Source organism: Parasteatoda tepidariorum, chromosome 10, assembly GCF_043381705.1.
Source record: "Parasteatoda tepidariorum isolate YZ-2023 chromosome 10, CAS_Ptep_4.0, whole genome shotgun sequence".
Lineage (NCBI taxonomy): Eukaryota > Metazoa > Arthropoda > Arachnida > Araneae > Theridiidae > Parasteatoda > Parasteatoda tepidariorum.
Window position 1 is genome coordinate 51,938,610 of NC_092213.1, and position 16,086 is coordinate 51,954,695.

The window sequence follows — 16,086 nt, forward strand, 5'->3', positions numbered from 1 at the left end:
TAGTTGCGCATTCTATAGTTAAAAGCAAATCTCAATTCTTTTTTTAGAGGATAAAGCTTGTTTGCAAGCCTAAAATATTTGATTGCCAATGCTGAGCTGGTGATTGGACATTTCATAACTTCCATTACGATTACTAACATGTTATCTGATGAGAATCCTTATCTACATTTAGAATAATCATAACTTACTTTAATAATTTTATATAATTCATTATTAGTAATCATTCACAGTTGTAACAATCATTTATGGATCAGATAGATAAGATAATAATAATGACAAAGAGTAATTTAAAAATTACTATTATATAGAAAACAAGAAATCTACCCTTTTGTGACACCATTTTCATCTAAAGGATAATCCACTGTAACAATTTTTCCAAAATTTGAGTACAATTTATGCAGGACATTCTTTAGCTTTTCGACTCTCTCCGGGCCAACTTTCGGGACTCCATCAACAATGATAACAGATTCAACACCATCGGTTTCCTTAGGCTTATTTTTAAGTAAGTCACCCAGCAACTCTAAAAACAAAAGTAATAGTCTTAATAAAATAACATGTTGCATGAACACAACAAGTAAACAGGCAATATTCAAAAATAGTAAAATTTCTCCAGCAATAAAAAACACCTTTCACAGTTACCCTACACCTGATTAAGAAATTCAAATAACGGAATTAATACTTAAAAATTCTATATCTTGAGTAAAATTAATTTTAAATAACCACTGAAAATTTAGTAATTTATATTATGTTAAAGTTAGTGTATTATTCATAAAGTTTATTATTGAAGAGTCGTATGAAGAAAAATTTGGCTCCGACCCTTTGCTAAATATTTAATCATTAAAATAGATCCTTCATAAAATATTTTACTGCAAAAACTGACTCTTTAAAAATCTTTTCCGAAGGAAAATAGAGTCAATAATGTCTTAAATTTGTGGCTTCTTTGAAAGGGAAACACTACTAGAAAGACATTGTTTATGTGTTTTTCCATCATAACAGTGTTTTACTTTTCCATAATAATAAAATTATTGAAACAGCGTTTTACTTTTCCAAAATAATAAAATTATGATATTTTTAACAATCTCCCAAAAAACAGGTAAGTATTGAAAGTTTGAACAGACTACAGATTAATGTGATTTTTTACAAAAAAAATGACGTTTTTAGAAAGTCTGGAATAACCCCAGAATCACATCAAGGATAGCTAATCATAGCCTTTTTTACAACAATTGGTTTGCATTAAAGAAGAAAAAAAACAGACATTAGGTATTTATGTTTCAAGTATAAGAAATGCTTCATAGGTAAGAAGCTATTTACCTATGAAAAGCCAAGTTTACATAGGTAGGAAGCCATTTAAATTCTAACAAGTACTCTTGATTATTAGCACATCAACAGAAAACTGATGGTAAGCAACAACACAGCACAAACAATTCTGCATTCTTTGAACGTAAATTTTAAAGCTTGTGTTCAAAGAAACATTGCAAAATTTGTTTGCTATCAGGCTATAAAAAGCATATTTTTAAGATATTAGGTTGAACTTATGTCAGTTATTGTTTGGTAAACAATGTACTGTTAACTTTCAATGATAGATAAAATGAACAAAACAAATGGGAAATCATTAAAAAAAATACTCACAATTTAAAGAAAATACTAACTAATAAAGCTTTTCGATCGAAAAATTGTTTATGGCCCTGCATTCGACAGGGCATCGGAGTATGCAAGCAAATACTAGTTATTATGACAATAGTTAAACTAATTAAAATAAATAAGTGGAAGTGAAGATTTGTAACATGCCACAACGCAATAGAAACCAGCATACTAAGGGTCAATTGATTCAATATACTAATAACGATTGTATGTTTATAACATGATAGGTCTGGTACACTTGTCAAAATAATAACAAACCGTATGTTACAAAAAAGTAAATACATAAATAAGTTGAATTTAAATAAATTAATGATATGAATAGTTTTCATCAGAATAATAAGAAAACTTAAATAAAATGTTATGGACATATTTTATTAGATAAATAGATCATTTAAAATTGAGATCATAATATTTTCACGGTAGTGTAAACAATGTAGAAGACGAATAACCTTCGTCAGAGATATCATCAACGTAATCCTCGGGATCACTGTAACTTGGTTCCTCTTCATCCAGATTATCAAAATTCATTTTGCTATAAGTATTATGATTTTGGTTAGATTCTGGATTAAGCAAATCGCGGTCGGCTGCCATAACTCTCCATGCGTATATTTTCGTTGTGGTCGTGGTGATAAATGCTGATGCCAACAAAATTCAGAACTTTTAAATTGGATAGCCGAGAGAACAGGAAATGTTTTCAGTGAACCACGCAAGGCTAAGTACAGATGGCGCTAGAAGTTAAAATTATTTTAAGACTTCAAGCTTCCGGCTTACTATTTCTGAATGATTTTTATACCTAAGCTTGCGGGGTCACTCTTTTGGAGTGGTTTCGGCTCGGGTCTGCGAGAGAAAGGAAATCTCCTTTTTCAGTCTATTGTGTTAGTCCTAGAGTAAAGCTACCCTCCCTAAAACGCGCCACCCTTGCTTTCATAACACTAGACGGCTTCAGACTTTGTGATGGGATGAGTTTTTAGCTTGGACAAACTATACACTCTATTGCAGTGTTTCCCAAACTTATGACTTTTGTGTACCGCTTCTAACTTTTTCGTAACGCTGTGTACCAATTATAAAAAAATTATTGTATTTTTTTTAAAAATATGTTTACTTTTCTTTTTTGGCACAAAGTTTTCGTTAAAAAAAAATCTTAAATTTTGGTAAAAAATTCCATGCTAAGGATAAAAATTATATTTTATTAAAATAATCAAAATAAGCAGAATTTATTACAAACCTTTACTACGAAAAAAATTGCACAAAAGCTACAAATCACAACTGACTGTCGACAACTGTAATTATTAACTGACTGTAATTATTAACTATTAACTCTGCAAAAAATAGCAAAAGAAAAATACGTAATCGTACATTTTCATAGCTGGCTTTGTTTTTAAATAAATTTCAAAAATTAATTTTTGAAATTTTCGCTTGTTGCAAGATATTTCGCATAAGAACGCGTACCCCCACTAAACTGTTCCCGTACCCCTGGGGGTACGCATACCACACTTCAGGGGTACGCAAACCACACTTGTCCCGCAGTGGACTGATCGTTAAGACACGGTTCCCAGCAGATCACCGAAGTCAAGCATCACTGGCTGCGGTCAGTGTGCGGGTGGGTGACCACTTGGATCTGTCTGCGTAGAGACCGAGGGTGTTCGGTATTGGTCCTCATTAAACTGTTCTACCTTAAAGTGCTCGACTTCGCGTGCAGGTCGTCGGGCTACCGAAGCGGGGGTGCCATCCCCTCCGCAGAGGATCAGAATTGTGATGGCGTGTCTTCGGATCATCCTCAGGGATGTTTCCCAGACCGTCGCCAATAGCCCACTGCGCAGCTCTAATGCGACGTAAATGAACTACTACTACTACTACTACCACACTTTGGGAAACACTGCTCTAGTGTATTAGTTTTTTTGCAAGAGTAATAATATTGAATGTAGTTGCGCGTTGCGCACTCTTTCTAATACTGAATGTATTGTTGTAGTAGTTGCGCATTCTTTCAATTTAACTTTTAATGAAACAAATAAGAAGAGAGTTCGGAAGACCTCGCAAGCATGCTATGATTCTACCCAAAAAATAACAACCGTCGTCGGAGATATTTCACACAATTACATCCAACTAATAACAATAACACTCAAAATACGGCAAACCGTATACTTTATTTATGTTGAGAAATTAATTTAACTTTAATTAAATTTGCTTTCGGCTCACGATCTGTTAGAATTTATAAATTACCGGAAACTCTTAAAAATGGTAAAATGTCAATATTATAAGAAAAGCACAATAATAAAACTTTCTAGAATATTAAGCTTGTTCACACATCTCCTCGTAAACATAACAAAAGCGGATGGATACACTGGAAGTATGACGACTTTTACAGTTCCTTGCTCATAATATAGGAAAATAATGGTAAATATCATTCGCTTATGGGTCGCTCTTAAAAGAAATATTTTAATTAGGAACCAAAATCTTTCATAGAATTGCAAATTTTTTCATTTTTTTCCTTTAAATCGAAAAATAAAATCAGATTTTTCTTAGAATTAAAGTTTTTGGATAAAAAATTGAGACAAATAAACAATATTTGTAACAGATAAAAAGAAATATGTTGCTGAATGAAGTGCAATACTTCCCTTTGTAACCCTTTCACCTTTTTTTGTTTTCAGACATTCTTTCTGCAATTTTGAATAGAGTGTCTTATCTGTTACATCACACACATAGGCAAGTTGAAAAAACCTTGCTGTTTCAAAAACTAGCCCATCAATGAGATCTGCCGAATTTTACTCATATAAAAGTAACTTTTTTTTCTAGCAGTCTGTTTATTATAGTCTGTCGCTTAAAAGTGGACTTCAGGAAAACTTTGATTCGTCGATATTTTGCATAACTAGAGACTGGTAAATCAGCTGTAGCCAAAGTAAAAATTTATATTTTAGATGCAAAGAATATGTCAAGCGTTGTATGGAAAAATATTGGAGATTCTAGCATAAGTAACTGCTTCAAAAAAGCAGCATTTATATTTTCTGATGAAAATGAATATAGTGATGAAGTCTACGATGTTAAAGATTGCCGATCTTAGTGATGGCAACATCGCTGATGAAATGGCTAAGGATGACGTGGTGATGATCCTAATGATAAAGATGATGAAAAATTTCCATTAATTCATACTATAGGTTAAAAATTGTAGGCACTATTCAAGATTATTTGTTGTTTTATTCAGCCATTAAAACTCTATTATCATATTTGTATGAATTTGAATAAAAAAAACCCTTTTACAAATTCGTCAATAAAAACAAAAACATCCGATAAGGATTATTTTATTAGAAATAGTTTTATTTGGTATTCTACAATTAGATTGTCATTTTTTTAGATTTTTATGCGAGATAGAGTTTGCTTGGGTCTGTATGAACCCTTAGAAATTTAATAACGGAATTCCTACAAAGCCAATGACCTTAAAATTTCTTTAATTTCAGTAATCAAGCTCTAAACGCCTGAAACTTCTACCAAGTATCAGAATTTTTTAAGGTTAATATTTTTCACATAAAAAAAAAGTTCTCATGTTCAGCAACAACATCAACTGTATCCCCACGTCTGTTAAAAACTGCACTTTTTTATACATGTAAATGAAAGGAAAATACTTATATTTCTTTTGTAAATGCACATTATGATTAGATTGATCTTACGTTTGATGAGAATGAAAAGAAACCAGAAATCATACTCTTCTATAACTATTGAGAATAAGGCAAAAATAATTTAAATGGCCGATTGCTTTTTGCAGGATTTCGTAGCATTTTGAAGTATTCAAGTCAATAAAGAAACTGGGATGATGTATCCCGTGCGTTCTTCCGGATAAACAAAGTATAATAAATGTAAAACAAAAGTTCAAAAAATAGCTTTTGTGATTACAGATCCTGTTTCATAGTTCATCAACTCAAATAAATTTGTGGAAAATACAAAATGCTCACGTACTTGCAGACCGCTTTTTACACTATCCATAATTCGTTACTTTAAAACTTAAATTTTTTGTCTATTCTCTAAAAATAATGATTCCTTCTACAGAAGATCAGAACTATGATGGTATGTCTTCGGATCATCCTCAGGGATGTTTCCTGGACTGTCGCCGATAGCCCATTGTGCAGCTCTAGTGCGACTTAAATATTGTACCTAGCTACTTAAAAATGATGATGCCGGTTTAGTGGAGAGCATATTTAGAGGTGGTAGGAGCAAAAGCTTAAGATATCCATCCTATTATGGGACACCCGATCGACGATTCAAGGCATATAATCTAAACTCAATAGAAATAATTTTATTATGAAGTTAATTTTTTTTTTGAAGGAATGAGGGTAACTAAAACATATAATTTTTGGACGGATAAAATGTATATTCAAATGTAGAATAAAGTTTTAGGTCATTAAAATTCCATTTTTTTTTCACTTTTAGTAAAAAAAAGGAATATATTCTGTTGAAAATAATACAATTCACACCACAGAACTATTTTCTTTTAATTTATTCTTAAAAATTAATTAAAAAAAAAGGTTTCCATCCTATTATGGGACACCCGATTGACGATTCAAGGCATATAATCTAAACTCAATAGTAATAATTTTATTATGAAGTCAATTTTTTTTGAAGGAATGAGGTTATCTAAAACAAATAATTTTTGGACGGATAACATGAGTATTCAAATGTAGAATAAAGTTTTAGGTCTTTAAAATTCTATTTTTTTTCACTTTTAGTAAAAAAAAAAGGAATATATTCTGTTGAAAATAATACAATTCACACCACAGAGTTATTTTCTTTTAATTTACGCTCGAGTACGCCGTCTAGCGGGAGCCTGTAAATATCGGACATTAATTTATCACGTTTTCATTTAGTTCCATCAAAGTCATTGACTGAATCAGACGCCATTTTTTAGCAGCAAATANATACCAAACAATTATAAATATTAACATTTGATCTAAATAAAGACTTTTATTCATGTTCTCAATGCAATTTATGTACCGTTTTAGACTTTTGAATAGGCTTTTCACTTATACCAGCGATTCTCAACCTGTGGGGCGCGCCCCCCTAGGGACGTGCGAGCACACTAGAGGGGTGGCGCGAAAATATCCAAGAGAAAATATTATTTAAAAAAATTGACTAACTGACTGAAAGAAAAGAACACATACGCATAGAAAACGAAATACATTTTGACTTATTTAATAACTTATTAAAGTGAAAAATCTTATGAAATCAAAACTTAGGGTGGGTGAGCCAAAGGTGGCCATAGCTAAGCTTTGAGGATTTTACCTAATTTTCTGATTAAGTCTGTGTGGCTGAAGTATTTTTTTTCTTTTTTTCTGCAAAATCTTGCACCTGTCTCTAATACATATCACATATACTTTTAATTGTAAAATAAAATTTTATTTATTCTATAGTACAATTTCACAAATTCAAAAGTCAAAATAACAAATTTCAGATGTTCTTCTTTAGCCTTGCAAGTTTTAGTACAATCATCCACATTTACAAACATAGTTAGGCTTTTTTACTTAAAATTTCTGCTTCACAATTCCAATTTTCTACAAAAAGCATTAACTTTATCACTCGTATCCAACATATGAGTATTTACTCCTTGGAGTAGAAGATTCAAGTTATTTAATTTCTTGAATGTATCTGCCAAGTAGCTCAATTTCATCACAAATAAATCATCGCAAAAATTCTGGGCTTCCGATCTGTTTTCTTCTTCTAGGAAAATGGCGATTTCTTTCCTTAATTCATAAACACGTTGCAAAAATTTCCCACGTGATTACCATCTTGCCTCGTAATAAAATAGAATCGCTGAATGTACTGAACCCATTTCTTTACAAAGTGCGGAAAAGATTCTCAAATTCAGGGGTCTCATTTTTATATAATTTATTACGGTTACAACCGTAGTTAACACAATATTCAGACCAGGACTCATTTCTTTCGAAGCCGAAGCTTCTCTGTGGTTCATTCAATGCGTCCAGATGCACTGAGGCGATTTTTGTTTCACAAGTGCTTGTATACTTTGGAATCTTCATGACATTGAACGGACACCATGGGTGCATATTCCATTCTATGCTTGCTTCATATATAAAATTATTTAAAAAAAAGCAAATAATGCGACTGCTGTTGTTTTGAGTTCCATTGGTTTGCGGAAAAGTAGTTATTCTACTACCGACCGACATATTATCACGAAATCGAACATAGGCAATTAAATGAGCATCTTTATTACTATCGGTTGCTTCATCGAGCTGTATTGAAAATAATTTATCACGCAACTTAGAAAAAAGTTGACACTGTACATTTTCAGCTATATTACCAATTCGACGAGCAATAGTATCATTTGAAAGAGGTATGGACTGCAATTGTTTTGAAAAATTATCTTCTAACATAGTTTCTACTATCTCAATTGCTGCTGGCAAAATAAGTTCTTCATCAATAATGTGAGGTTTTTTACAGCTGGCTATTTTATATGAAACTTTGCAGGATGCAATTAAAGTTTTTTTTATTCACAAACAAAGTTTCTGTAAAAAATGATTTTTGCTTTTTATATGATTTTAATTTTAATTCGAAGAATTCTCTCGGTTTGTTGACGTACTCACTATGAAGCTTTTCCAAATGTCGTTTAAGTCTTATAGGATTCATGCTGTCTGCGGCCAACATTTTTGAGCGAATGATACACAGGGGCCTTTTTTCTTCATTTACTCCAGTACTGGTAAACCCAAAATTTAAGTATTCTTGAGGAACATTTTTTTGATTTTATTTTTGGAACCACGCTCGTCTGTGTACTTGTTGATGCTTGACTATCGTCTAATGCTCGTTTACTTCCGCTTAAAAATTTATCCATGAGTCTGCAGAAATCTGCTGCCGTGAATATTTAATACGGTGAATGTGATTTCTTCCCAACGTTGGCTCACTTTTACTTTTGTTTTGGCAGTTTGTTAAAAATCATTTAAAAACGGAATCCAAAATACTCAACATATTGCGTACATATTGTAAACTATTGTTGTACATATACTATTGTTGTACATATTGTAAACGTGGGGGGGAGCGATGTAAATTATAAGTGAAAACTGGGCCGCGAATACCGAGAGGTTGAGAAACGCTGACTTATACGCTTTTTTCTGTTGGTCCCTGAGGCCGGCGGATTAGTGAGATTTACTGCGTATATATATATTTTTAGGACACAGCTGCCTAATGAGTCAGCTGCCTAATTTTAAAGGAAGGCACGAGAAGAAAATATTTATTCCTCATTGCAGTCATTTTCTTTCTTCAGAAGATTTAATTGCTTTCTTATGGCAATTTTTTAGATTTCAGAAAATTATGGCGCTATTTCACAGACCATCACATTGCAAAGATTTATCTTTAAAACAAAAGTTTTATAGATAAAATTTGCTAAATTAACTTTGAAAGTGTTCCTAAAAACTTTAAAATTTTAGTCACCATAAAGAAAAGAGAGAGAGAGAAAGTGAGTGAGAGAGAGAGAGAGAGAGAGAGAGAGAAATCTCTATACGCGAAAGAAATACTTAAAATTTTAAATTTTGAGTCATAAAATTGTAAAATTATTAATTTCTAAAGTGTGCCTTTCAACTTTATAATTTCAGACTACATTTCATATATAAAAAAGGAAACAAATATATATTAGATTGTCATTTTTTTAGATTTTTATTTTCTATTTTAGAGAGATAGGGTTTGCTTGGGTCTGTATGAGCCCCTAGAAATTTAATAACGTAATTCCTATTAAGCCAATGACCTTAAAATTTCTTTAATTTCAGTAATCAAGTTCTAAACACCTGAAACTTCTACCAGGTATCAGAATTTTTTAAGGTTAATATTTTTTAAATGACAAAAAAGTTCTCATATTCAGCAGCAACATCAACTTTATCCCCACGTCTGTTAAAAACTGCACTTTTTTTATACATGTAAATGAAAGGAATATACTTATATTTCTTTTCTAAATGCACGTTACGATTGGATTGATTTTACGTTTGATGAGAATGAAAAGAAACCAGAAATCATACTCTTCTTTAACTATTGAGAATAAGGCACAAATAATTTAAACGGCCGATTGCGATATTTTATTTAATTTCAAACACCTTACCACCACTCATAAAAGTCGAGGTAATTCGACTAACCACCAGGATCTCCCCTTCTTCATAGTAAGAAAAATTTATTTTTGCAGGAATATTTTGAAGTATTCAAGACAATAAAGAAGCTGGGATGATGTATCCCGCGCGTTCATCTCTGTTTTTCTTCAAAGGCATGCGTTCTTAAACGAAGTATAATAAACGAAGTATAATAAATGTAAAACAAAAGTTCAAAAAATAGCTTTTGCGATTACAGATCCCGTTTCACAGTTCATCAACTCAAATAAATTTGTGGAAAATACAAAATGTTCAGGTAATTGCTGACCGCTTTCTACAGTATCCATAATTCGTTACTTTATAACTTACATTTTTAGTCTATTCTCTATGTTGAATCTAAAAATAATGATTCCTTTAACAGAAGATTAAATTTATGATGGCATGTCTTCAGAGACGGATTAAGCGTAAGCGAGGCCCTAGGCCATTCGAAATTTTGGGGCCCTTAGATTAAATTTTTTTCTCGTATATTTTTTATTTATTCAAATATAAAAGTATTTATCTATCTTTTCATTTATGAAAGCATATTTAAAATGAAAATAAATAATAAATTACATTTTAATAAGCAATAAATAAATATGATTAACATTATATAAAAAAAAATTATCGTATTTTATTAATATATATTTGAAATTGATTTTTTCTTAAAAAAATCATTATTTTTCATAATTTTTTAAGACTTATTTTCAAAAGGGGGGCCCTAATCATTGTGGGCCCCAGGTTACCAGGTAGAATCAGGTACACCATACTGATTTCAGATTTGTGTGCAAACCTTGCCCAGTAACCACACACGTCCCTTCAACGTTAATTTACCGATGAAATTCGTCATTTATGGCTTTCGTTGAAATGATGGCCAAAAAGAACCGTTAAAATTTGAACTAAAAGTAAAAGACATTTGTTAATCCCGCATTTTGTAAGCATTGAGAATGGGTTTAAACGTGTTTTGCATCTTTATGGTTAATTTTGGTTTAATTCCTTTCTATTTTTAATTTGAAAGAGTAATTAAGTGAAATTTGAGAGTTCCACGGTAAAAGGGAATAATAGTTGAAACATTTTGAACGTTTTTCTTTCTTTTCTTTCGTTTTTTTCAATTTTGAAGTTTTTAATTTATTGTTATAAAAGAAAATAACCGTTACAAAAATATTTGTGCTCTGATTTTAAACGTCAATTATTTTATGTAAATTAAACATGTGTTTTAAAAATATTTATAAATAAATAATTAGCCTTTGCAAAAAGCATAATAGTAATTTAGTATTTCAAAAATTAAAATTTAATTATTTAAATGGAATTATTACTATTTAGAACAGTTAGAAAGATCTCGTAATAAGAAAAGGATACTGCTGGAAAAGGATACTGAAAAGGATATATTCAAATTAAAAAAAAAGTTACTAAGCTCAACTGAAAATATAGCTTAAATTATAATAATTTATGTATTTAAATACTTGTTTTATTTTAATTTAATTGGTTTCTTTTTTCAAATAAAATAAGTTAATAATTATACGTAGAAATACGAAACAAATTCTAGCTTACTTTAAATTAGAAGAATAAATTTTACAAAATACATTTTATCTAATTATATACTTCTTTCTTTTGAGATACTTTCTAGCAGCACTTTTATTCGCTAAAAATAGTACTCTGTATCAGTGAACGAAAAACGGGATTTTTTTAAAACTAAGAATGATAAGTGCAATTGAATAATAAGTATAAATTTAAATATTGCAAAAGGAATTAATAAGCAATGCACATATTACCTCACTGAACCGTAGCAAACTCATCACCTTTGAGAAAGGGCTTGGTAGTATAATACTTCATTATTATTAATAATCATTATAAAAACTATACGAAAATTAAATGTAACCTGTTACATTAAAAAGAAATTTATTAAAAATATTGATTTAATACTATTTTTTAAATATTATATTGCAGTTAAGTGTAAATGTATGTATGCATACAATTCAATAGTAATTTATTTTTTAATGTATCGTTATTATTTCATATTAAAATTAATTCACGAAATAATGATTATCATTATCAAATTTTGTTTAAAATATGAATTAAAAATTTTAAAACTGAAAAACAGGAAAAATATTTTAAAACTAATGTTGTCTTTCTTTCACGTCAAGTGCTGACTCAGTAGTTTAGTCGCAAGATTCAACGAACTAGCATCAGAAGTGCTCAGTAACTGAGAGGGTAACAGCCAAGGTGTGGTATGAGTGGGTAACAGTAACATGTGGGTAACAGTAACACGTAGTTCGATTCCCGCCGAAACCCATGTATGCCTCAGCGCCTTTCACGTTTTTTTAAAAATCCCAATTCCTTTTATTAAAAATCAACTTACCGTTAAGGAAATCATTGGAATTTTTGTTTGGAAACATTGCTGTATTCGCAAATCGACGGTTAATAGATTATGCTGAAGTTTAGTATATGCGACATACTTATTTGCCATTTGTCATAATAACGAAACAGAAGTTCAATCAAATAATAATAAATTAACTAATGGAAACTCTCAGAAATGTGCTTGTGTCTTTTTTCGGCTGCTGAGGTAATTACCTGCTATATCAGATTCGATGGAATTAAAACAGTTTGGTTCAAATATCCGCTAACTGGTACCGCCCATATGGGGTATTTCTACAACGCCATTTCTTTTGTTCTATATGATTATTTTGCTAACCTCATAATTTCTTTTGAAGATCATTTCGATCAAAGGACATTTCTCCCAATTCATCAGTAAGAGTCACGGTAAGAACTATCGACAAAATGACTACTATCTTACGACAATGTAATTCTTTAATTTTCAAATCCATTCCCTTAGTTTTAGCAAAAAATATTCGACAGTTTTCTTTTTGTTTTACCATATCAATCTATAATAGTTATCTATAATAGAAATTAACGATAACTTTAGCGATTAGTTAACTTTCTTTCTGATTTAGACGACCAAGCAAAATTTGTAAATGATTAATACCTTTCTCTCACCTATACTGGAGAAATAAATTATATAGATACGTATTTTTTTGAAAAGGAAATTCACTGATAAGAAAGTGAAAAACGCCAGAGAGATTACTAGAATAAAAACCATATCTAAAATCTCCAAGTTGGTTGAAGCATGGTTTACACAGCCGATGGAATCATACTACCATGTATCATCTAGCTTAGGCACCAAGTCACGAAGTACAAGTACTTTCTGGAACGCAAGGGAAGATACTAAAGGATTTTGTTAGAACTATCGTGTTTGAATTCTTATATTCAACGCCGTCAATAGCAAGATCGATTAGTTATTTATGGATTAGTTAGTTAATATTATCAAAGGTGATTTGTACAGAATAAATTGCAAAATTACCAAGTAACGTACATTCCACTGTGAATAATGCTAGTAAAATGATTATTATTTTAATTGATCTGTTTCAAATTTCTTTTCAAGGTGTATTAGAAATTAATTGAAAGAATAGTATTTTGCAAGTTTCTCAAATCTTTTAAAACATCGCACTCGCTTTCCAATCCCCGTGGTGGTCTCTCATTCATTTTTGTTTTTTTATTTCTCCTTAAAAATTCAATACTTTTTAAAATAGATGAATGATTTTTTTTTATAAAATATAAAATTATTATAATTTAATGTAAGAACATTTTTTAATCTGTTAATAGTTAACGGAATGAATGACTGTATGGATTTGAAAAATGAATTGCTGTACTTGAACAAAAAATTTAAACCTAAGAATAAAAAAAGTGCATGACACAGTATAAAATGATAAATGAGAAGTAATTTTACCTGTTAAAAATCTATAATGATAACCTTATATTATATAACAGTTCAAATTGCAAATGTTTTTTTAAAATCTCTTTTGAGACATTGGTATTTTTAAAAAAAAATCGATATACATTTTATATCTGGCCACATTTGATCTGTTTTTATTTTTTATTTTTATTTTTATTTACTTTTGAAATCAAGTAAAACTAATAAAATAATAATCTCGAGAGAGATAAATTTTTCAACTAAATAATCATTATTTAAAGCAGAAAGAGAGTGAAATAAATCCACGAAATAATCACTTTAACTGGAAATAACCAACAAACAAATTGGCATTTCGAAAAACAAACTCGCGTTAAGTTTGTATATGAAAATGGCATTTTCATCATGTTAAATTAAAACTCTAGTTTCCTCTTAGCAGGTAATAATGAAGCCAACATGTTTTTCCTAAATTTCTTTAATTTCATTTTAAGTTCAACAGTTGATAATTCTTAAACTAATTGCTGAATCTTAAATTTCGTTAATCCATCGAATTTCTTGATCCATTTTCCTATAATAATTCATAATTTCAGTAATTCAAGTTTTTCAGTTTTGTATATTTTGCACAGTAAAACAAAATATAAAGTAGAGTGAAAAAAAGTTATTTCTATAATTTATTTTTTATAAAAAAAGCCTTAAGTTTAAACAAAGGTGGTCCTTTCAGCATGTCGAATTTTAACTCTGTAGTCGCATTCCTGCGGCTAGCCTGATGTTTATTTTTTCCTACAAGCGTGACAGTTAATAATTTTGAGCTAACAATTGAATATTCTTTTTTTTATTCCATTGTGCTTCCTATGCATTTTTCTACACGTTTCCGTAATTTCAAACTTCTATGTCTTATAGTTTTTGCGCAGCAAATCAAAATGTGATGCTAAGTTAGATACCTAAAACAGTGAAGGACTCATGATTTTTAAATATATAGAGATAATGAATGATAGAAAAAATTTTATGAGTCGCAAACAAAAATTCAGAACTAAGGGCATTTTTAAAATGTATTTAGTAAAAATAATTAAAGTTTTAAAATTTCCATTTATTTAGAATTATTTAATGAATTTCTTTTTATTCTTGGATTTTGTTATTTAAATTTCGTAGCATAAGGGAATGGGATTTTTTTACCGTAATGTTTTTATCATTAATGATCAAACAATAAAAAAAATACAAATAATATTTAAACATTATTTTGAAATGAAACTTTTTTTGGGCGTCTGGAAAGAGTCTTTTTAACGAGTGTAAAGGCAAAAATGTTTTGAGACTTGAAATTAATTTTGGTGATAAAAGGGAAAACGCAGGAAGTAAAAAGTCAAAATAACTTTCAAGGTGTAAACTTATACTGGTCTCATAATGAATTGTATTTCGAAATAATTTAATAATCCTGATTTATGGAATCATATTTTATTTTTCAGGCCATGGATAGACATAAATGTTTTTTTCCCCCGGTGTGTCAAAAATTAAATTCTTCGTTAAAAGGGGTAAAAAAATCCTCGATTCAAAGAGAGTTAATTTTTCTGCAAGTTCATTTTTTGTGCAAGTTCATTTTGCAACTTCTTAACTAATAGTCAGCAATAGTTTGCTGTTATAATTAAGATGTGCTATTTTGTATTTTATTAGTGAACATCCGATTACTAGAATTGAAGTTATTCAGGATGATTAGGTTTTTTGACTAGCTATGAATAGATGTTTGATATTATCTGAACTTTCTGTAGGGAAAAAGAAGTCTGGTTTCGAAAACAATTAAATGATTTAAATAACTTTAATAATTAAAGTACTTGCTTATGGAAATTTTTTTAAAAAATTATATGTATTATCAGAATATTTTAGGGAATATTTAACATTAAGATTTGAGAGGGGGGAGCATGTCCTAAGTAGTTCAGAAAAATAAAGATCTATACGACAGCAATCATACGTGCTTTGGATTTCCCAGAAAATTTTTCACTTCATTTAATTTCAATAAAAACCTGCTACAGAATCTGCTACTTTCATTTTACAGAAGAATAGATGTTAATTGCAAAAAGACCTATTATAATGGCAGAATGGGCTGTAGTAGTAGATAAGTTGATATGTTTCGTAGTACCATGGTGCAATGGATTATAAACAAGGTAGTTAGCGGAAAAAAAGCAAAAAATTTAAATTGAAACTTGTTCTAAAAGCAAGATAACCTTACACTTGGAATCTAGCTGGTAAAAAGCATTTTTAAAGAATAAGATGAACAGAAATTTTTTTAGTGTAACAACCTTAGAAGTGTATAAAAAATTATTTATTGCAATGACCCCAAGAGATTTTAAAAATTTATTCAAGTTTAATTTCAGCAGGAATACGATAAAGCCGATTAAAATTCCGCTGGAGGCTTCAAATAATTGCTATAAACAACAAATTTTTAAAACTAAATTTCTTCTTCTTCAGCACGACAGCCCCTTGGATGCCTCAACCGCACGTAGCCTCCAACGCCTCCTGTCCATGGCGACTTTTTTTCAGTTGTTTATCTTCAATACTTTTAGATCTTTAGCAGTGTCATCCAGTCATATAGTTGGAGGTCTTCCTCTA

General features: G+C 30.1%; 1 protein-coding gene across 1 annotated transcript in view; it reads right to left on the reverse strand.

Annotated features, from left to right (window-relative positions):
* LOC107456160 (eukaryotic translation initiation factor 3 subunit b) overlaps positions 1 to 2,349 on the reverse strand; it is a 22,536-nt gene extending 20,187 nt beyond the window's left edge. The window contains exons 1-2 of the mRNA XM_016073943.3: positions 2,091 to 2,349; positions 325 to 520 (exon numbers count right to left, since the gene is read on the reverse strand). Of these exons, the coding sequence (XP_015929429.1) occupies positions 325 to 520; positions 2,091 to 2,232 (338 nt within the window). The 5' untranslated portion in view covers positions 2,233 to 2,349. The remainder of the gene's footprint in view (positions 1 to 324; positions 521 to 2,090) is intronic.
* Positions 2,350 to 16,086: the final 13,737 nt, after the last annotated feature.